General features: G+C 40.2%; 2 protein-coding genes across 17 annotated transcripts in view; both read left to right on the forward strand.

The window, feature by feature from the left end:
• Positions 1–12764, forward strand: part of LOC117249882 (transmembrane protein 47-like) — a 30077-nt gene extending 17313 nt beyond the window's left edge. For both annotated transcript variants that reach the window (XM_078165691.1, XM_033615683.2), the window contains 2 exons: positions 57–197; positions 5060–12764. In XM_078165691.1, coding sequence (XP_078021817.1) covers positions 57–197; positions 5060–5238 — 320 coding nt within the window. In that variant the 3' untranslated portion in view covers positions 5239–12764. The remainder of the gene's footprint in view (positions 1–56; positions 198–5059) is intronic.
• A 7851-nt stretch (positions 12765–20615) lies between these two features.
• Positions 20616–22077, forward strand: part of dmd (dystrophin) — a 376736-nt gene continuing 375274 nt past the window's right edge. For 12 of the 15 annotated variants that reach the window (XM_078165595.1, XM_033615818.2, XM_078165593.1 and 9 more), the window contains exon 1: positions 20617–20937. In XM_078165595.1, the coding sequence (XP_078021721.1) occupies positions 20856–20937 (82 nt within the window). In that variant the 5' untranslated portion in view covers positions 20617–20855. Of the gene's footprint in view, positions 20938–22077 lie in introns of all 15 variants that reach the window. The other 3 variants (XM_078165601.1, XM_078165594.1, XM_078165599.1) reach the window with 1 other exon arrangement.

Genomic DNA, 22077 nt, shown 5'->3' on the forward strand with positions numbered 1-22077 from the left:
TCCTCCCTCATTTCTTCTCTTCTTGTCCTCCACCTCCCTCCTGCCTTCCTATCCAGACTGGCAGGTTGCTACCCTGGCCCTGTTGCTAGGGGGTGGAGCCCTGGTGCTGATGTCATTCCTGGTCGCTCTGGTTGCCGTGTGCATCGGCACGAGACGGCGGTTCTACGCACCCGTCGCCTTCATGCTCTTTGCTGCAGGTCAGTGCACACACAATAAACTGTAGTCTGTACACAATCACGCCAGTCCTGGGTCGAAGGCCACACACTCATTATGTGCTAAAATACACACAGCTAATGACACACACTCTCACACACACACACACACACACACACACACACACACACACTTAATTAGCCAATTTAGACAAGGTAACTGGAAGGTTGCGGGTAATCACATTGAAAACTGACATGCATTTAAATGATAATCCTTACTTACTCATTAAATAGGCACACAGACTACACACACACACAATTCCTCTTTCCCTCAAACTCATTTAGAGAAAATCCTATTTTTATGAGTCGGGCCCGGCAGGGTTGGAGCAGAGTGTCACGCCTGTCCCTTTAATTTCCCCAGCTAGCCCCAATCTCAAGTTGGACAACTGTCAAGTTTCCACATTTCCCCCATTCTAACCTCCCGGAATAATTGGAAAATTTATTTATTTTTAGCCGTGAAATGTTTCATTTTGCAAAGCTGGATGTGTTTGGCTTCTCAATAAGGCTGTGCAAACCACAGAAGTGAGATACAGCATAAAGAGGAAATCTTATTTTAAGGGATGGTGAGGAGATTTACAGAGGCTGTGTGATTTCTCATGGTCTTCTCATCCTGAAAAATACTTTCAAAGCATGTATGAGAAACGAAAATGCATGAACGGATTGGAATTAAACCTCCTTATTATGTTTGGATTGACATTTGACTGCTCATTCAAATAAAATCATTTTGCATGCCGTGATGGTTTTGGAGCTTTTCTGTCTTTAGCCTCTGCAAAGTAAACAGACAGTGTGACATTTCCATCTTGAATACATATAGAGGTAAGATGTGAGAAGAGCCACTGGTTCTTATAATATCTCTCCCAACTGTAAATTCTCATTTCAACCTTTTCCGTAAGATATCTTCAATGTCTTTAGCATAGAAACATGAGTCTCCTGGAGGATGTAACAATATTATAGGTTCATGTACATGACTTGTCTAGTCGACGTCATATTATGCAAAAACATAGTGAAGTAAAAGTAAACGTTTGGTTGACATTGAGAAATTTTTTATTCATTCAGGTATTGCATATTAATTTTTGCTCACACATAATTTTTTAGTATTGTACATTAGGTCGAAACCGTTAGTTCTTGTCCATGTAGCATGACCTAGATTAGTTAGAAAAGTTATTTATTAGCATTAACTCCGATAACAGATCTGAGACAAAATCCCTTTGTAATATAAAGCTTTAAACTGTTTCACCATGTATAGCCAACAACACAAAACTTCATTGGGACATTTAATGCACTGAGCAATAAAATCAATTTTTTTTTAGCATTTGTGATGTTTCCACGTTATGATGTAAAAGCTCATGAACACACTAAAGTGTGCAGGTTTCGTTTCAATAACCACTGAAACACGTAAAAGGGGGTTTGGGGATCACCTGCCAGAAAATTCTGAGTGTCAAACACATAATTTCCTGCATTCTGGTGAATTTTTATGTAGCAATTTGTGCCTTCTCTGCAGCTATTTATGATGTAAATGTGTTCAATTTTATGAAAGTAGAAGTCCTCTGCTACTTTAATGTTTTTTAATGTTCTAAATATTGAGGACATGTCACTTGTGTCCCAGCCAAAATTGATGCATATGAACACACAAAAGTTGGAAGGTCGACTCAGAAAATGGGACCATCCAAAGAGCATGTGAATGCAGCATAAGATACTAAACCTCAGCTGCCATTGCCATACAAAAGAATCCAGTCCAATCCAACTTTAGCGCCTCCTAGTGGTACAGTGGCAGACAGCAATGCAAAAATGCTAAGTTTTAACGAGATCTCATTTTTCTACAAACTTCAGAATAAATAAATAAAGTGAAGCTGATAATGATAGTAAGTTTAAAAAATAGCAATGCAAGTGATTTTAAAAGGCTGATCCTACCATAAAGAAACCAAAAGCTGGTTTTGAACCCGAACAAAATGTGCTCCTAAAGTTTAGAGAAGCATTTTAGTTTGCAAACGGTCGAAATACACAGCTTTGATTCAATAATAATCAACACTTCAAGCAAAAATAATTATATAATTTATCATTTGAGAGCTTGGAATACAGAGATCAGGAATCTATGAATACTTAACATGCAAACAAAAAATGCTAGCTGTCAGAATGTAGTTGTTTGTGCCGTGATGGGGCACAAAACAGCCTCTCTAAATGATATCTTAAAAGCTGAGCACAGAGGAAAGGTGTGTTCAGATGGACTTTAAAGCGACCCCTTGGTGAAGGATTGATCACATACAAACTTCTTGACAACTAACTTCCTATGTAGGCTATTTTCTTATCATCTCTGTCAATATTTGCATGTTTTTGGTTATTATGCATTCCATGTTTTTTTTTTTTTCATGCACGAAGGTGCCAGAGCGTGTTTATGTTCCCACAAGATGAATTCCCTTTGAAGAATTAACGATTGATGTGTTCTCCTTTGTTCCACTGCCATCCATCTATCTCTCTCCCCCCTCCCTTTTTAAACATCGTTCTCTCTGTCCGTCCCTCTCCCGTTCCTATCTCCCCTCATCCCTCTATCCTTCCCTAAATTCACCCTGTTTCCTCTGACGTTTTAGTCCACCTCTGTTCCTTCACCCCTGCCTCATTCTCTCAGTTCCTCCATCCACCCCCTCTCCTCTTTCCTCCACCATCATCACCTCTTCTTGCCTCTTGCCTGATCATATTTGATTTATTTTGTTTTTCCAAAGTGTGTTAAATGAACTAAACAGAGCTAAATGACATCCCTCCCCTGGGCTTGCGTCTCTCTTCTCGACCCAGTCGATGCTAATTTCTGCTATTTTTTTTCTATTTCCAAACTGTCTTTGTACGTGACTGCTAAAAAATGTACAACAAAAATGCATGTGACCAAATCCCATGAACCCGATCACATTAAACTTAACATCAGACTTATTTTACATGACAGGAAGTTTTGTTCAGAATGTACTTTTGATTCTAGAACTAATAATTAATAGAAATTTTAAATATTGACCCCCCCCTGTGTAATATGCCAGTGTAAAGCTTTGAGCACAAACATCTTTCTTCCATGTCGACTCATATATTTGAGCTATTGCACAGCTGTTGTTTTAAAATTGATAAATAACACACTACATAAATATTTTCAACATTTACAACCCTTCTGCCTCTTCCAGCTGGCACCCAGGTTGGGATCTTGCTGGAACAGCTATACTAAATATAGATACTGACTACAAGATATTTTAAATTATTTTTTATTTTTTTCTAGCTTTTCTTTCTCACCATCTAGTTCACCTTCTTAATGATCTATAAACTCTGGTTTTGATGGTGGTTATTAACAAGTCTCCCACTTACAATCATGGATGTGCGCACAGTAGTGGGGTAGAAATCCCATTACCACAATGTAATGACAGCACATATATGGACATTTTCAAAAGTCTATAGTCAGGCTAGCAGCTCTGTCAGGCTTTACTTAGGCACAGTGAGCTTAATGCTAACATCAACATGCTCACAGTGGCAATGCTAACATGCTGATGTTAAACAGGTATAACCATGTTCACCATCTCTGTTGCCGTTGTTAACATTTGCAAATTAGCACTAAATACAAAGTAAAGTTGAGGCTGGCGAGAATGTTGTTACTTTTGCAGGTATTTGTCCATCTAAAAAAACAAATTGAATTTTAGACCTGATGATGGTGCAAGATAAAAAGTCAGAGGATTACTTAAGTTATTACAGTTCATCCAGAGGGGGACATGAATGTCTGAACCACATATAATAACAATGCATCAAATAATTGTTGTGATAGCTCGTAAACTACAAAATTTCAACCTCAGGGTGGTGCTAGTTAATCTCAGGTTTTTGCACTAAGTCCCAAGTCAAGTCTCATGTCTCAAGCTTTGAGTTTCGAGTCCTAATCAAGTCATAATGCACTCTTCACCAGATGTAGCTGTTAAGTTAATGTTAGCTAAGCCTTAGCTTCTGAACTATGTTAATATTAGCCATGACTTAACTGTTCTTAGTGGAAATTGAAATGACAAAGTTGGAAGTTGTTGTATTTCTGTCTGTAATTTTGTAGTTTTCAGCCCACATATTTTGCATGCTGCAGTTTGTTTTCTGTTACTCCCGCAAAGGTTTGTACACAAATAAAAAAAAATTTGACAAATTTTTCCAGCTGGCTTTCAGTAATGTAACATCAGTTCTTCATGGTTCTCTCCTGCAAATGGAGTGGCTGCTGTCAGATTGGCTCAAACAGAGTGGATCTGGGGAATTAGGTGTCAACTTGTTGGGAATAAATAGCCTTAACATTAGTTGATTCGGGAAATGAAAGGAAATTAATTGATTCGTGGCACACTTTTTAAATAACATTCTTTTTAATCTATGGGCTTGTAGGGGAAGGTGTCACATGTTCTCCAATCAAAAGGCTCTTCAAGTCCAAGTTAGGTCACAAGTCATTAGGGTTAAAGTCCAAGTTAGTTTCAAGTCTTTTTGGATTTCTCTCACGTAGAGTCTAAGGTATCAAATTTGTGACTGGAGTCCGACTTGAGTCTAGGTCATGTAACTCGAGGCAACACCTCTGCCTTAATGCCAGCATTTTTTTCTCACCTAATTTTGTGAAAAACTATCCACTACCTTTTTGATATCCAGTGCTCTGATGAGATTGCTAGATGTTAGAAGCTAAGGTTTTCATCCATTATATCTGTGATTTCTGCAGTTTAAGGCAGATTTGTTTTCATCTCACTGCATGCAAGCCAATCCCACGGTGATATCTCTTGGAAACCCATTTGTAGAAATGATACTTTTCCTGCAGCTGTAATTTTAAGAAATTCTACTTCACTTTGTACTTACCGTCTGCATGTCTCCTCCAGTTGTCCTCCAGGCCTGCAGCTTGGTCCTGTTCCCCATCAAGTTCATCGAGAGCATCAACCTGAGGATCTACCATGAGTTCAACTGGGGCTATGGCCTGGCCTGGGGGGGAACCATCTTTTCCTTCGGTGGGGGAATCCTCTATTGCCTAAACCCCAAGAACTATGAGGAGTATTACTAGCTCCATTTCAAGCTGAGAACCCCACATGTTGGGAGAGGTATTCAGGGGGCGAGCATGGGATTTTGATTTTTTTTTTTTTTTTTTTGTCTTTAATGGCTCAGTTAAAAGAACTGTAAGGAATACTATAAACTGTATTTGAGCCAATAACTGTATCGCCACAAGCTTCGCTCCTGGGGTGAATTCAGGTGGTGAAGCTGGCTTATTTCTTTTCCTGCTTCAGTCACCAGAGAAGTGAGCACTGAGGCTACATGTTTGAACTTACAGTCAGCGTCACCAGGTCAGTCCTGGGGAGGGGTTGAGGGTTGGGAAGGAGTCTTACTATTCTATTCCTAGGACTTGTGAGAACTGACAACCCTGCAGTAGCAAAGGATGGAGGTTTATGGTAACAATCCGTCCTTTCTTGCCTGTGAACTAAACTGCAAGTCATCAGTAACAACCCAGCTTACTGACTCTGTTACTTAGGGAACAGGATGTCTGACTGGGAGGCTTGTACTGCACGTTTACGCACGCATGCACATGCAGAGGCACGTGTATCTTCACCTGTCAACATCATGTCCTCGGGCTGGGCTTCAAAAATCTGCCCCCCCCCCCAGACTCCTGCTCCATCCGTGCATCATTGTCAGTGCTTAGTTAGGAGTTGTGGCATTTTGTTTTTCAGAGTCCTCTGGAGCGCTTAAACTTTCAGAAGGACATGGAAGAGGATCAGACGCTCCGGTTGCACTTCATAACTTTTCATAAGACAGATAGATTCCTCCTGGGGGGGGGGGGTAATACAGTAAAGACACCCGCTCAATATTCTGTTATCGACCCACTTGTCTGTTACCGCGGCAACCCACGGGGTGTGCACATGCAGCTGTCATGATTGATTAGCCATGGTTGGAGGTGTGAGACGGGACTGCGCTCAGCTGCCTCCAAGGGTCTGCTAAATGTCGATTCCCGATGAGGCGAGTTTCTCCGCACCATGACGTTCGGAGCATCCTTCCTCCTCCTGTCCAGCTCCTCTCCATCCTGCTTGTCAATGTCAATGGGAGTGTCTGCTACACACACCACAGACAGATACAATCTCTCAGTGGACGTGTTTACATGCACATCAATAGTTTATGAAAGTTAGTAGGTAAAGCTGACACCTTCTGATTGGTTGGTCGACCAAATTCTTGCTGAATTAGCTTCTGGCGGCTGTGATATGGAATGTCCACATAAGTAAAAATGTTAGCACAAGGTAAAGAGAAGGCTGAAGCACATAGGGAGAGAAGACAAACCCACCAGTCTGTGTGGCCAACATCATTGCCCCCCCCCCCCCCCCCCCCCCCCCACTGTGGTTGTGGTTCACCACTTTGTATTGGCCCTGTCCCTCCTCCACTTGTACTCTTTGAAACCAAAATTAGCGTGTATATGCAGACCAGAGCATGAATGTATGACGCAGTAGATAAGTATGCCTTTCTTTCTTTCTTTTTTTTTTTTTTTAATTTTGTGTCACCTTTGGCGTCACAGACATGCCAGAAAACAGTTTAGTGAACAGTCGAAAGCAGCATGATGGCCAGTAAAAATGTCACAGCTTTTATCTCTTTTTATATCTGTCATTCATTCAGTATTTCTTTCAAACTCTGTACAGACTCATTTTGAAAGACATCAGAGTAAGGACGGACCTGTCATTGCAAAGCACCAGAAAAGAGCTGAAAATTAGTGCATCCACCAGAGTATTACGTCACTGCTAATCAGAGCTGATCAGGGCTGGAGCTGTTGAATGCAGAGTTATTTGTCCCAGGAATGAACGCCGAATGTAACTTTTCCCATTAAAGGCAAAAGGAAGGGGAAGGGGGAAGGGGCTTATGATTGGATGGCGAGGTAAAAAGTTACAGTGACAAGCTCAGTGTTTACCCAAATATCATTCTTTGATGTTTAGTTGCACAGGTACCCAGCTCACATTTTAGTCCCCTTATAATCTAAAACAGTATTTCATTCGTGATAACAGGATTGCAGTCAAGGACACAATCAGACAGTAGCTCTAGGTATGAGCAATCGATGCATTATTGTGTGCATGTAAACATGGCAACTGAAGCCGACTATTTATAAACAGCATCAGTGTATCTACTGATAAGTTTAGGCCACGCTTCATTAACACCAGACTGCTGTCTCCTTGTCTACAGTAAATGTCAGGGACTGGCCCTGCACCCAGAGTGTGTAGATTTGGGTGGAAAACGAGCCTGGCATGCGTCTGTTGGCACGGGTAAAGCAAATGTCAATATCAGCCAGTGTCAAATGTCAATATTATTAGATGTTAGTGGAATTCAGACACATGAAGACAAGAAGCAGGACTGTATCATACATTAAAAGCATCACCACCTTACAGAAGAGAACATCTGATAATCACTGCTTTCATGCCCCACCTTGCTGCTTTGAATTGAAACAGTATTTATCTAATTTCCTCTGTTTCCCCTGCCCTCAGGGTTTGGCTCTAATCACCAGTTGTTTGGGTGGTAGCCATGGGTCCAGTGCAATTTTAGGGTGTAAATACAGATGGAGAAGCAAATATTGTGACCTCCATACAGATTTTATTGGGCGATAAAGCAGGTGATAAAGCTAATTTTTGCTTTCATTGTGCAAAATCCTATTTATGTTTTCTCTTAGCTGAAGCCCTGTGTGCTGAATTACTTCCCTAACCTGGTGACCTCCATTCTCCCTTCAGAACACATTCAAAGTGCACAGGTAGTGGAATGTAAAATAAGAATTCTCCAGATGACATTTTGGAGACACAAGCAGCGTCTTTTCTGTAGCTCTCCATTGTCACATATTTACCGTGGAGCTGTCAAGCAACCATCACCCAAAAATAGCATCCAGGCTGCCTCCCTCGCCACCTTAATAAATGTGGGACCGAGCAGCCACCATGCGATTCATGCAGCTGACAGAAGTCCATTTATTTTATATAAACTGACACGATGATGTTTAGCACAGACAGAATCATGTCCTCTGTTGTCGATGGGTTCTGCCTGTTACTACAAATATCAGCTTATTCAAGTTGTTCACGACTGAGAGCTGATGCGACTAGAAGATGGCTTCTGTCATGCATGAGATTACAGCATGCGAGTTACAGTGCAGTGATTTCATATATATACAGGGTATCAGTACTTACCAGGTTTCTATAACAGGATAGATATGTCATAAATAGGTAAGACGACAAAAGGTTAGGGAATTAGGGGGTTAAAACTTTGTATTTAAGTGGGATAGAGGGGGTAGAGTGATATTGTTTCTGAGTAACAACAAAGAAAAAATGGGTCAAAAAGAGTTCCAGTACCGATACTGAAATTAGTTATCTTATCATTTATTTTTATACAAATAAACTGGAAAAACATTGTAAAGTTTTGGAACACTTATCATTAAAATATATTATTAAAGGAATTGTTTGACATTTTGGGAAAATAATTTTCTTGTCGCGAGTTACTGATAGTTGAGAAGATCGATGCCACTCTCATGTCTGTACACTGATATGAAGTTGCAGCCATCAGCTGGTTAGCGTAGCTTAGCATAATATGAAGACTGGAAACACAAAGTTCCCACAGTCATGGAAAACCTGGAAATGTCATGGAATTTAACGTTGTAGTTTTTAAGGCCTGGGAAAGTCATGGAATTAGTAAAATATTTGAAAGTTTTGGAAAAGTCATGGTATTCTGTTGTGTGTGTGTGTGTGTGTGTGTGTGTGTGTGTGTGTGTGTGTGGACGTAATGTAACACAGCACCAAATTTATTTTATGTACCTGTTGACAAATCGTAGCTCTAATATGTGCATACGAGTGGCAGCCATAGGGTAGACATTTTGTTTACCATCATGTGGGTTTCTTCACTTTCTCCCCATATTCTGTCTCTTCATGTACTCAAATTTGCAGAACTATGTATGAATAGAGTTTGTTTGTTTAAAAAGGAGAAGAATATTTTTTGTGATAGTGTGATTTACCATGTAGGATCATGAATCCCAAAGTTTCCATACCTTTGCTTTGCCCCACTAATGTTTTTAAATTATACTGCATTTTTGAGATGGAGGGATGTTCATATTATAAATGGTGAATGAATGGGCATGGAAATTTCATCATGGGTCCTTGAAAAGTAATGAAAGAGTTTTGAAATTTTGTCCATGAAAATGTTTGTGAACCCTAGCAACAATGGAAAAGGTTTCTGTTTCACTGACAAACTGTTTCCCCAAGTCTGTATGTGAACAAAAGTTAACCAGCTGTTTGGCTGTAGCTTCATATTTAGTGTAGAGACATGCAAGTAGAATCCAACTTGTCATCTAACGCTGGGTGAGAAAGACAAATGTCCAACTACTCTTTGACAGTCTAAATTATTGTTGCTTGGAACAAAACATTAAAAAGCACAGTAAGGTGAGTGTACCAATATACCTATGCTCAAAAGATTTATGTATACTGAGGAACAGTGGTGTAGCTTTGGGATCCAGTGGAGGATTTATTCGACAAACAAAACTTTTCTCAGAGAAGAGCCCAGAGCAGCTTCTAGATAACCCCTTAAATATTGTCAGTGGTACCCTGCATATACGAAATATTTACACTGTAATTTGCTGGCTGTAATGTAAAGCGGTACTAAAGAGTAAACTTGTGGGCAGGATGTAGCAGAACCACTTAATCCCACTTCACAAGCCGTTTCAGGCTGACATTAACCTCATGCTGTAAATTCACAGTGTATATTCTCATTAGTTGTATTGATCTGATGGATGTTACATGAAAGTAGGGTCATCTGAGGTAAAGAAAATACTTAACTTCAAAGCTTTTACATTGATTTTTTTTTTTAAGTGACTGGATGTCGCAGTTAACCCATCTTTATATTTGGCACTGAGTGAAAACAGAAACAGCGCTCACTGTTACAGCCATTATTCCATTAGTCATACCAGATATATGGGTCAGCGGGTGCTTTTTAGCATGTGACCCGTCTCTTTGGTATTTTATCAGTTTGAAAGATGTCACAGCCTCACCGAGCACCAAGCGGTCAGGCTCCGGTTGCTCAGTGTTCAGTTTTGTTGGGTCAACGGGTTTTCTGTCGGATCATGGACGAAGCACTTTGTGTCACCTGACTCGATGTGTTGTTACTCTATGCGGGCAGAGCGGAAAAGAAGTCCTGACACAATGAGGGAGTGCTATAATAGAGATCATAACCACCAGTATGATATTTGATATGGCCGTCCACTACTGTATTTAATACTGTATTATCACAGTTTAGTGAGGGTGTTTTTGCTACCTAGAAATGTCTCTGTGCTTTGGTGGTGTAGAGGAGCCTTAGGCACTAACACTGTAACAGACCTGGGTTAAAATATACAGGAATCATTTCCAATATCCTAATGTGTATTAAAGGGGAACTCTTGGACCGATGTTTTTGTGTTCAAGTGAATCAATTTGTCACTCAGGGCTGGTACGCCCCATCAATTTACAACCATTAAAAGTGCCACTGACAGGCATAGATTTTTATGATAAGTGTCTTATAACATTACAAAAAGGACCCTACAGAGAAATTAAACATTTTTTTCTGTACCTTTTGCTTGGAGATGTCTCAGTCTGAAATCTCACACTTTTTCACGTTGTCAAAGTCAGCTAAATATTCAGCTGTGACATCTCTCACTTGCTTTTCCATCGTTTTCTCACAACTCACCTCACGTGGGACTTCACAGCAAGTCTCGAATTGAACTCGAGATCCGTTCTGAGGGTCTCAGTCTCATCTTAGACTCAACTGTATTTTTACTCAGACTTGTGATGGTCTTGGACAAAGGTGGCTTTTATTTTAAGACCAATCAAGACCATAACTAGCGCAATGTCATGACGTTTCCTGTGCAGAAAATGAGTTTTGAATAAAGGTGGTTGAGTTGTTTGCTCATAGAGAACAAAGGAAAATCCCCTCACATAAAATCCCCCTCTGCAGTGCCATTTATTATTTTATTAAGACATTTCTCATGGTGCACTTATACATATACACGTGTATACAGTATTGCAATAAAAGAGATGAGTGAAGGGGAATCATTTGTTTTCTCTGGGTGTTTTTATGGACATGTGGATCTTTCAGATCAGTTTGAGAAGTGCCTATGGTTTGCTCCGCATTTAATCATAAGTGTGTCATGCAATGTAGGACTCTCACTGGTCTGGTCTTGTAATTGAGTCAGTCTCAACCCCTCAGAGTCTTGGTCTTGTCTAGGTCTAGATACACTCTGGTCTTGGTCATGACTTCTCGATTTAGGTGTTGAAAACAGACCAGAACAAGCGAAAGGTACGAGAAACATTTCATTTCTCTGCAGTTATCCTTTCTGTAATGCTGCAAGGCTCTCATAATAACAATCTCAGCCTGTGGCAAAAATAAGCACTTTTAATCAATGTTATATTAAAGCCTGTTTAGCTGCTGCCGGCTCAGCCCTCTCTCTCAATACTGGACCAATTTCAACTGTTATTGTTCCCATGAGTCACTTAGACACAAAAACATAAATAAAAAGGGTTCAGATTGAAAAATACCAGAGTTCCCTTTTAATGGCAGGTGTAAAAAACAATTTAATAGTTTCATAATCAATAACTAGCATTTGTTTGTGAGTGTGTTTTTTTGCTGAATATTTGTCAGCAGCAACTCTTAAAGTGATGTTTGATGTACTAGAAAAGCTGCTGATTTACCGTCTGGCATTATTTTGAATCTACCTGCCAGACACATAAACACTCTGAAGGAGATATATCCCCTGATGGATCGTTTCAGATCAAAGACTTACAGGTAGTTTTACGTTGTGCAGCGGCTGTTATTAGTACATCTTTTATCCAAGATTCAAAGTGACAGTACTACATCCATAAATCCAACATACCTTAACTTCTCATAGCTGCTGCCTTTAGGAGTGAGCAGAAGCACTTAAAGTCTCTGCGTGTTTTGATTTCTTAATTGGGAGCGGAAATCAATGTCACGTCAGTTGTAATTACGAGTCTCTGATTCTAAATGACAATGTAAATATGTTTGCACCAGTTTCAAAAATGACCTACATGCTTTGATTTTTAATGAAGCACTTCAGTGTGGTTCTTGGTAAATAAGACTATTTGTGTTAGGCCCCTCAGTGTGATTTCTACAGGGAGCTACATGAGCTTGCTACAAAAACCCAACTAACCTAATGCATTGTACCCGTTATTTGTGGCCCCAGGGTGTCTGAGCCATGCTGGATTCTTGTATGTTTTAGGGCCAGGTCTGACTCGTAGTTATTAGCATTTGTTTGGTTATTAATTTATTGATGAAAAGTAGAGGCTCGCAAACAGAGACATCTCTGTTTTATGCATCATCTCCCAGTAGACTGGAGAGAAACACTGTCTAATGATGTGCATAGGGATTTAGTAAGTGTGTATGGATGTGTGTTTGTGTGTGTGAATGACAGAGGAAACGTGTGTTTGACCAAGAGAAAAAGAGTGCGTGTGTGTGTGCATGTGTGTTGGCATGTTTTAGATGCCATTGTAGAGATGTCAGTAATCAGCATTTATCTCTTTGTACGTTGGCACATTAAAGCACTGAACAGAACGTCTCACTCTCTGTCTCATTTTGTTGTCACGTCCTCCGTATTTTGCCATCTCTATTCAGCTCTGAAATGACTACTGTCACGCTTATTTCACTTCCAGTATTATCTTACAGAGCCAAAGATGCAGTTCACTAAATTTAGCCCAACATACACTACATTAATGCACTGCAGTTTCCAGGTATGCTGAGTTAGATTTGTCAGACAGTGCAAGAGCATCCTGAGAAAGAAAAGCTACCACATGGTGGAATAATCAGGTGCACACAGGGGGATAACTCAGACTTTAGAAAATATATTTAGGTCAAGATATTCTGGTGAGGATGTTTATTTTAAAATTTAGTGTATTCTTATTAATATGGTAATGCAATTCATTCATTTTGAGTGTGTATGCCTTTCATTGCAATGCCTGTTTTTATGCTGATGATGTAATCTTACATGCCACTGGCTGTACTGCAAACCAGAGTTCTAAACTCAACGACAATAATGGAAATCTAATTGATACAGTGAAGCTTAATGTATACTTAAAGGGTATGTTGAGAATTTTTCAACCTGGACCCTATTTTCCCATGTTTTTGTGTCTTTATAACAAATGGTAACAGTTTTTGAAATTGGTACAGCATTGAGCGAGAGCTCTGTAGCTGGCAGCATCCACTAGAAGTGCCTCTTTTTGCCACTGACAGGCTCAGGTTGTTATTATAAGTGTCTAGCAAGTAGCAACATTATGGAAAGGATCCCTACAGAGATAGACCTTTTGTTAAAGAGTAAGGTCAATTTTGTTAAACCAGAAACAGCCCCAAAATCGCCATCACCAAACTCACCAGACTCTATTTAAATAAACAGTAATTCTAGCGTGAATAGAGCCTGGATATTTTCACATCTAACTGGGTTTATTTCAACCAAACCAGAGTTGGAGATTGTTGGAACAGTGGACAGACGAACCAAGATCATTTTTGTGAGTTAGTTGACTTCAGCCAAAGTCTGTCGACTTTGGCTGAAGTGTGTTTCGTGTTGGTAAAACTACTGTTTATTTAAATGGAGTCTGGTGGGATTAGTGATGGTGCACTTTTAGTGGACGTAAACTAAGTGCGAACATGCCTTGAGTGGTTACATTGCAGCCTGTCTTGCTGCTGCTGACTTCAGCGCTCTCGCTCAATACTTGACCAGTTTCAAAAATTGTTGTTCCCATTAGTCACTTGACACAAAAACATGGTCAAAGGGATCCAGTATGAAAAATATCAAACTTAATCTTTACGTTTGCATTTACTTTTTTTTTTTTTTTTTTACATTACTCATGTTGGGCACCTCATCCAAAAACTAAATATTCTTATTCCAGAACAGAGCTTTTTGTTCCTTAATGACAGAAATATCACTACAGTCAGGTTTCTATCCAAATGTATACTTGCATATTTTAAGTGAATTTCTATAAAACTGTGTTTTTCAACTTTTCTTTTTTTTTTCAAAACTTTTTTTTTTTTTTTTTTGGCAATAATTCAACTTTTCCCAGGTTTACCAGTGTTTCCACACCATTGTTTTAATGCAAAAATTAAGTACATCCATAAAAACAGGTGGCTGGAAAAGCACCAAGTGATGACATGGCATACTGACACGCCCTGGTGTACATCTGAACATCACTACAACATGGTAAGGTGTTAAGCCACTAGAGGGCAGGGTAGATTACTCATCAATATCTTTAGTTGAGTGCAAAGTAAGTAAACAGCTATGACATGAGATCAGAGGGTAGGTTAGCTTCAAAAGTTACTTGTACCAACTCTGACCTGGGACAGACAGATGTCCAGTAATATGCGCCTTACAACTGGAAAGGCTGCAAAACAAACTCAAGTTAGAGGCACTCTTTCCACTGAGAAACTTTAAAGTTCAACTGATATCTGTGGTAACATTTGTCAGTGTATTTCATTTGTGATGAATAAAAAATGAAAAACTTAAATGACTAGTTTAATGTTCCCATTGGTGGTTCCTCCCTGAAAAGTCTTAAATAAGTAAATGAAACCTTCACTCCATCTATCCATATATCAAAAGTGAATTCTGAGGTATGTGGATTCCTCCAGGAAGAGGACTACTTTTCCCTAATTACTTAAATGAACACATTATATCTATTGCCAGTTTTTGATGAATTTGCTCTCAAGTCCACCTCTTCACAAACACTCCTCCTGCCAATTAGGAGTTGAAGTGCCAATTACCAACATAAGGAAAGGCTCTGAGGAGTCAGAGCAACCACTTGACCAAAACAATGGTTACTGCATCCAGCAAAAAAATCAAAAAACAAACATAATTTCAACATTTAGCCACAGAGAGGCATGTTGTTTTTATATTCTGCAATTGAAAACAGCCTGTGAGTGACAAAAAGAGCTTGAGAGGTGTTGTTTGAAGTGAAGTGGTTTGTGATTGCTGCTGTGACAGGAGCACTTCACTGCAGGAGACAAATCAAGATCTCTGCAAGAGAAAGGATCTCGCAAAGTTGGTGTTAAAGCAGCAGCTCCCTGGAGCAGGAGTCGGTAATGTCATCGTGGGTCATAATATATTGCTCTTGTCACCTGTCAATGGGATTTTGAAACAATGATCTTTTTTTTGACTGGTGAGTGTCTTAAAAATCACTTTCAGCCTCTGAAAAGTAAAACAGTGACTTCTTCACCTGTCCTTGCTGCTTATTCACAGATTCCCAAGAAAAAGCAGATACAGCATAATTACTGAGTCGAGTAAGAGCTTATTTTATAGCACAGCTGATGATCTGGAAACTCTGCCCCCCATACTGCTGCCAAAACCCTACAGGAGAGTCAGGGGTTGGTTACAGGAGCAGCACACCTTGTTAGCCTGGATTAGCTCTCATCAAAACAATAAGTATACCTAACATCTGCCTCCATCAACATCTGTCATTTACCATTAAACGCACAATCAGGAGGTGTCTGACTGATCTGACAGTAATGCATAATACAATACTAAACTGGATCATTTCTACCTCTTGCTCCATTTAAGTTTTTACAATCAACTACAGCTCCTTTGTTGTTTACTCAGCCCTGAGGGAGACATCTTCAAAAAACATCTTTCCAAGACTCACTGGCCTAGTTTACAGTAGAGATTCACACTGTACCACCTCACATGTGCTTGTACTGCCCCCTGCTGTCTACATCCTGACATGACTACTCAGAGCCTCCCATTGAGAGTGTCCCAAATCCATACAGGTTTTCAGTATGTAATATGGCTGTTATCACAAAATTAAGTATAGCCTATTCAAAAACACAGTATGTATTGTATGCAGACACTCTTTTTTACAAAATGCAATACATAAAGAAAATGGAGGCTCTCGCTGCTGTGCAATTAATTGGAAAAGACTGACAGCTCCGTACTAGAGAGATCTTGGGGGGGAAAAATCTTTAGAGACACATTTTGCTTTCTCTTAATGAAGTTTCAATTAATGGTAGGGATGGTACATCAATACCATATTAAAAAAACAATCACAATTTAATACTTTAGTGACAATAATAACCTTGGCAATACATTATGTTGTCATGTCTTTAAAGTTCACTTTTCATGTTTTATTAGACATGTCTGCACATTTCTATAACTGAAAAAGAATCTTGTAGTATGATTTGTATGATAATCTGGGGGTCTTCAGTCAGATTTTCTTTCTTTTTATTTTAGTTTTTCAAAATATACAAAGCCTACAGTCACAAATTGACAGTACACAAACAGACAATTGAATAAATTGGCATGTAACAATGAAAATAAAAATATAACTTATAAAATTAGGTGATACAATACAAGAATGTAGGGGAAAAATGCAAGTGGGGATGGGGGATAGAGTAGTCTTATCCACAATTGTATGGTCTATTATAATACTACTAGTATTATGATAGACCATACAACACCACACTAGTATTATACTAGTGTGGTGAAAATACAGAAAACATGCAGACAGTCATTCAATCATATGGGATGGCAGATTCTCCATAGAGTTAATAAAAGGTTGCCATATTGGAAAGATGAAATTATTAGCTTTCTAATGATATCAGTATTGTTTCTGTACTCCAAACATGACCAAAAATACGTCACATTACATTACGACTGTCACTATGCGATATCGCTGAGACAACGGCCATTAAAGTTTGGAGTACGGTGGCCGCAAAGAGACACTACGGCCCCAGTTGGCCTCTTGAGCTGGGAGCGCATGCTGTACTGCTGGGGGCTGTCCCAGAGGAAAAGATACACAGAAACGATAGTGGACATTTCTAGTTTAGAGCCTACAAGGTAACTAAAACAAGCATACCCACAGCACTGCAGAGAAAGAACTGCGGTCCGTTTGATGCAGTTAGCATACACAGCTAGCAACTAACTTCACACGACAATATTCACCGTTTGGATGCATTTTTTAATGAAAAACTATTTTGAATCTTTATCGTTGGACCCTTACGGACAAAATGAATAAAATAAAGGAGAAATGGACACTTAATTGGACTTAAGGACCTCTTCAAAGGTAGGGAGTTAGCATTTTTTTCTGCTTGTCATGTTTCACTTGTAAGGTTATGTTGGTGCTCATAGTTGAACTTCAACAATAAGTTGTGGAAATGGAGCTAAGGGTGTGTAGCAAACTTTTAATGTTATACTTTTAATGTTATATTTGAGAGCAAAAACCGCTTGTAACTAGCTGAAGCAGGTCACAGCTTTTTAAAAGGGTTTTAATATTCTGAAAGCCAAGACTTTCTTTATTTTAAATCAGAATAAAACCCACTCTCTTGAAACCTGCCTTGTTACTATAATGTGACTTTCATTTAAAATTTCAGAGAGATATCCAGGAAGTGAGTAGGACCAGAGTGAGGCTGTCAAGTGTTCAATGAACATTATGATGTCAAAGGTAGGCTACTTGATTTCTTGTAACAGTGTACAGGACACAGTGCTTATAAGTATGTATGTAAAGTCAAACTGGCACACAGCAGGAGGAGTAAAACAGAGCCTGATGTTCATATAGTGGAAAAAGGGTCTTTCCAGTCCAGACTAGTTGGAATAAATCATTTTGGGTGAGCTTCACATGCTACAAAAACGTGAAAAACATCCTCAGGGGATGACACAAGTCCACTGAGACACAAAACAAATGGTGGAAACACAAAAGAAAAAAACCTGCATTTAAAAAAACAACTAAAAAAACAACAATAAATTGCACCAAACAGCAATCCCATAGAGATGCTATCAGCACCACAAACCACATGTGTAAGCTACCATACAAACAATTACATTCTTGTGAACAAGAAAAATAAGCTGTGATGCCGTGAATGCTCATTACGTATAAATCACTGTCATTATTTGAAAGTGAATAGTCAGGCCACCAATATCGAACCTCCTTATTTTAACCGTTAGCTACTTAAATCTTTAATCGCTCAGGAAAAACATGAGTAATATTTTTGTGACAATAAGACTCCTGGCAATACATTATGTTGTCATGTCTTTAAAGTTCACTCTTCATGTTCTTTTGACTGTCGAAGAATTAAACATGTCTGAACATTTCTGTAACTAAAAAAATAATCTTGTGGTATGAGCAGTAGGTGAATTAAAGGGATAGTGCACTCAAAAATGAAAATTCAGCCATTATCTACTCACCCATATGCCGAGGGAGGCTCAGGTGATGGCGCCCCAGATTCAGACGTCCAAAAACACATAATTGAAACCACAAAATATCTCCATACTCCTCGTCCGTAGTGATCCAAGTGTCCTGAAGCCCCGACATAAAAAGTTGTTTGGAAAAACGTCATTTAAACTCTGTTTTTAGCCTCATTGTAGCCTGCAGCTCTAACTGCCTCTCTGTGCACAGCGAAAGCATGTGAACACACATGAACGCGGTGCCCATGTCTCACCGTCTTGGGCAAGCGCACACGTGAGCGTGGTGTATAGAGAGGCAGTTAGAGCTCCAGGCTACAGTGAGGCAAAAAACAGAGTTCAAATGACGTTTTTCCAAACAACTTTTTATGTCGGGGCTTCAGGATGCTTGGATCACTACGGACGAGCAGTATGGAGATACTTTGTGGTTTCAATTATGTGTTTTTGGATGTTTGAATCTGGGGCGCTGGAAGCCTCCATTAGGTGAAGTTGTGTTGCTACCCCCTCTCCCCTTGGATCTCCGCAAGTGTTGTGAGGACTCTAAAACTTCACCTGAGCCTCCCTCGGCATATGGGTGAGTAGATAATGGCTGAATTTTCATTTTTGGGTGCACTATCCCTTTAAGGGGGGCCGCTATTCCCCCTGTTAAAGTTGAAGGTTTCATTTGGTTTGGGGGATTTTGAGCATCAAACACTTCATTTCCTCCATTTTGGTTAATTGTTTAAGATTGTCTTTTTTTGAGAATTGCATATTAACATGAATAATACTAGAGCCTCCAGATGTAAACCCTGGTGAAATTCAATGAAGTTTCATATGCTTTACACAGTAGTTGACAGTGGACTTACAATGACTGTGTGAGGCATATGAAAATCCTTGGTATTCCCGGGTGGTCCAAGTCCTTCCCAGAATCCCAAATACTTAGATTTGAATTTCTTCTTGGAGACAAAGGAAAAATATGCTTGTTCATGCAAACCTCCCCATAACATCTTAAATTTGAAATACTGTATTTACTTATTTAGTTAATAGCAATGCCTTATAGTCATTTCTGTATTCTGTCACCTTCATCAAACATGCATGCTCATGGTAAAGAGAAGTGTCACGTTCCTACATATTGGGGTTTAATAAGTTCAGATGAAAAGAAAAATTGTACACCTTTAAAGTGTAACTTATAAATACCCCTAAAAATCTGTTTTTCCTGACCTGCACCCTGCTGCAGAGATGAGTGATTATGTACTCCAGGGTGTCACTGTTGGATGTGGTGACAGGTGCAACAGAGGCCAGCGAAAAAACAAATGAGAAAGTAAAGCCAGTGTCAACAAAAAGCAAGTTTTACTTCATGTCAACATCACCAAGTAGAACAGCTGAACCACATAAGTTATTTCCACCTCTCCACTCCAGCAGCCCACCCACACACTCCACCTCTCCCTGTTCAGACAGCAGTACAGTACAGACCGTCCAGCCGGCGGCTGCCTGGGATGCCAGTCAGTGCCGAGGTTTCTGTTTTTGGAACACCTCATTCACTTACAGCACCCTGCAGGCTTGTGAGTAGCCGGGAGTCTGTGGCCAAGAGCCGCGCCTGGATCCATCACACCATCTCATCTAATAATAGCAACTCCCAGGCTCGTAAATGTGTAGCGCATCGTGCGTAATGGAGCCATTACAGTAACCAAGTCCCACTTCTGAATAGCCAGGAAATCCAAAGTGGGTGTATCAGTTTTTCAGCTGATCTAATATTAGTGAGTGCATAACGGCGCCGACATCTGACCAGAATGCGCTTCCTCTCCACAGGAGCAGCAAACAAACAACACAGTAAATAACATTTTAACTTATTTCTCAAGTTGTGGCTCTGGAAATCAGGCTCTCAGTTTTTATTATTTAATTTATGTTATATTTATTACATGCATCCATCCCTCTGTGTCGCTCTGTGACCCAAATTCATGAGCATCAAAGTGAGCAGTAACCCACTAAATCAATTTGGGTTATAGGGGAACTCGTGATGCTTCAATATAAATTTATTCACATTGGTTGTGGCCCGTCACGTGACCCCCACCCACCGGAGGTTAAAGTTGACTCCTCGGTTGACTCACCTTGATGCTTTTGCAACTACCTCATTGCCCCAGTGCGGAAATAAGCGTCCACTGATGCGTCCACTGGGTGTCGGGTTTTACGCATGGCGTCCGCCAAACGGGACTGGGGCCCGCGGAGACCACCTCCTTGCATCCTACTATTTAGAGGTGGGAATGCTTCGACACCCAGCCCCCCCTGCACACCTGCTCCGCTCCGTCTGTCCCTGCCTGACAGACCGGCCGGTCCTCCTGCCTTCGTCCTCTCCTTCCTCACCGGAGCTCAATTTTTGTGTCCACATCGTGCGCTCTGCCTTGTTTTGGATTTGTACTTTTGGTCTTTTCTCCCCCCCCCCCCCCCCCTGGTGGATTTAACCTTTCTTTTTAGTCACCCCCAGCCCATTTTTTACACCCGGTGCTCTGTTATCGATGGCGGAGGGTGTGCGCCCCGAGGACTACTGCGACGAGCCGGTGGAGGACGAGTTTGGAGAGATCATCAAGTGTCGATCCGGTAAGACATCAAAGCTACCCGAGTGTGTGTGTGTGTGTGTGTGTGTGTGTGTGTGTGTGTGTGTGTGTGTGTGTGCGCGCGCGCTCTGCGCACGGGAGAGAGACCATATGCTTGTGTATGTTATATTAAAGTTCCTGCTGAGGATGCTCAATACCGCTGACAGCACCTCAAACATCATCACAAACTTTTCCATTATCACGTGTCACAGCAATAAGCAGCTGAAAACTCTAAAATATGAATTCTGTCTTGGCTGTTGATTGGTGTAGATGTGATGCAGGAATGGCCTAATGAGAGAGAGAGTACTTGTCTGCATGTGAGAGATGTAATTATGATGAGGTGTGAGACTGAGGGGAGGTGTCATCACAGGGGTGCTGTGTCTGTATGTGTTTTTCCACATAGTTTTATTCTGATTTTTTTTTTTATGTATTTGGGGAATGTTGACGACACAGAGTGCAGGCTACTTTTAGACATTGCTCTAAGACCCCTTCCAGCCTCCACTATGATGTTGTCACTGCGTGTGTGTCTGAAAACACTATTTCTTCCTCTTGCAAAGAGGATGTTGACACAGGGCATTATCAGATCTAAAAACAGCTGATGCCTCTGACCTTGTCAGGAAGGGTTTTCTTGACTTGGTGCTTGTTGAAGTGAGGTATATACTTGCAGTTATAGATGAATGAAATGTCAAATGTGAGCAATTAAGACAAAAAGGTGAATTGCATACCTTTTTGTTGAGTGTCATATACAGTTCAGTGTTGCTGTTTGCACAGTGGATCTCAAGGCTTTCCAATGTAGGTAGAATCACCATCTGATTAAACTTGAAGTTGCAAGTAAACTTTAGGAGTCTTTATCGACATAAGTATTTTCACTTGTAGTAAGTATTTACTAAATCTACAATTAGGTGTGTGTTTGAAGGGGTACTTCAGCAATTTAGTATGAGAGACATATCTGTGAGAGACTGATTTTAAAAAGAATAGCCATTGACTTTGAGTGCTAGAATGGGCCCAAAAACACTGGATCCCACATTTCTTGTAATGCAATGTAATAGTGTCTCCTCGTTAGACCCTCTGCGTGATAAACAGCTCAAACGCCACATTTCAAGTTTGTCATGCAAGCTTAAAAATGTAGTCACCAAGCTCAAAC

Source organism: Epinephelus lanceolatus, chromosome 24 (assembly GCF_041903045.1).
Source record: "Epinephelus lanceolatus isolate andai-2023 chromosome 24, ASM4190304v1, whole genome shotgun sequence".
Lineage (NCBI taxonomy): Eukaryota > Metazoa > Chordata > Actinopteri > Perciformes > Serranidae > Epinephelus > Epinephelus lanceolatus.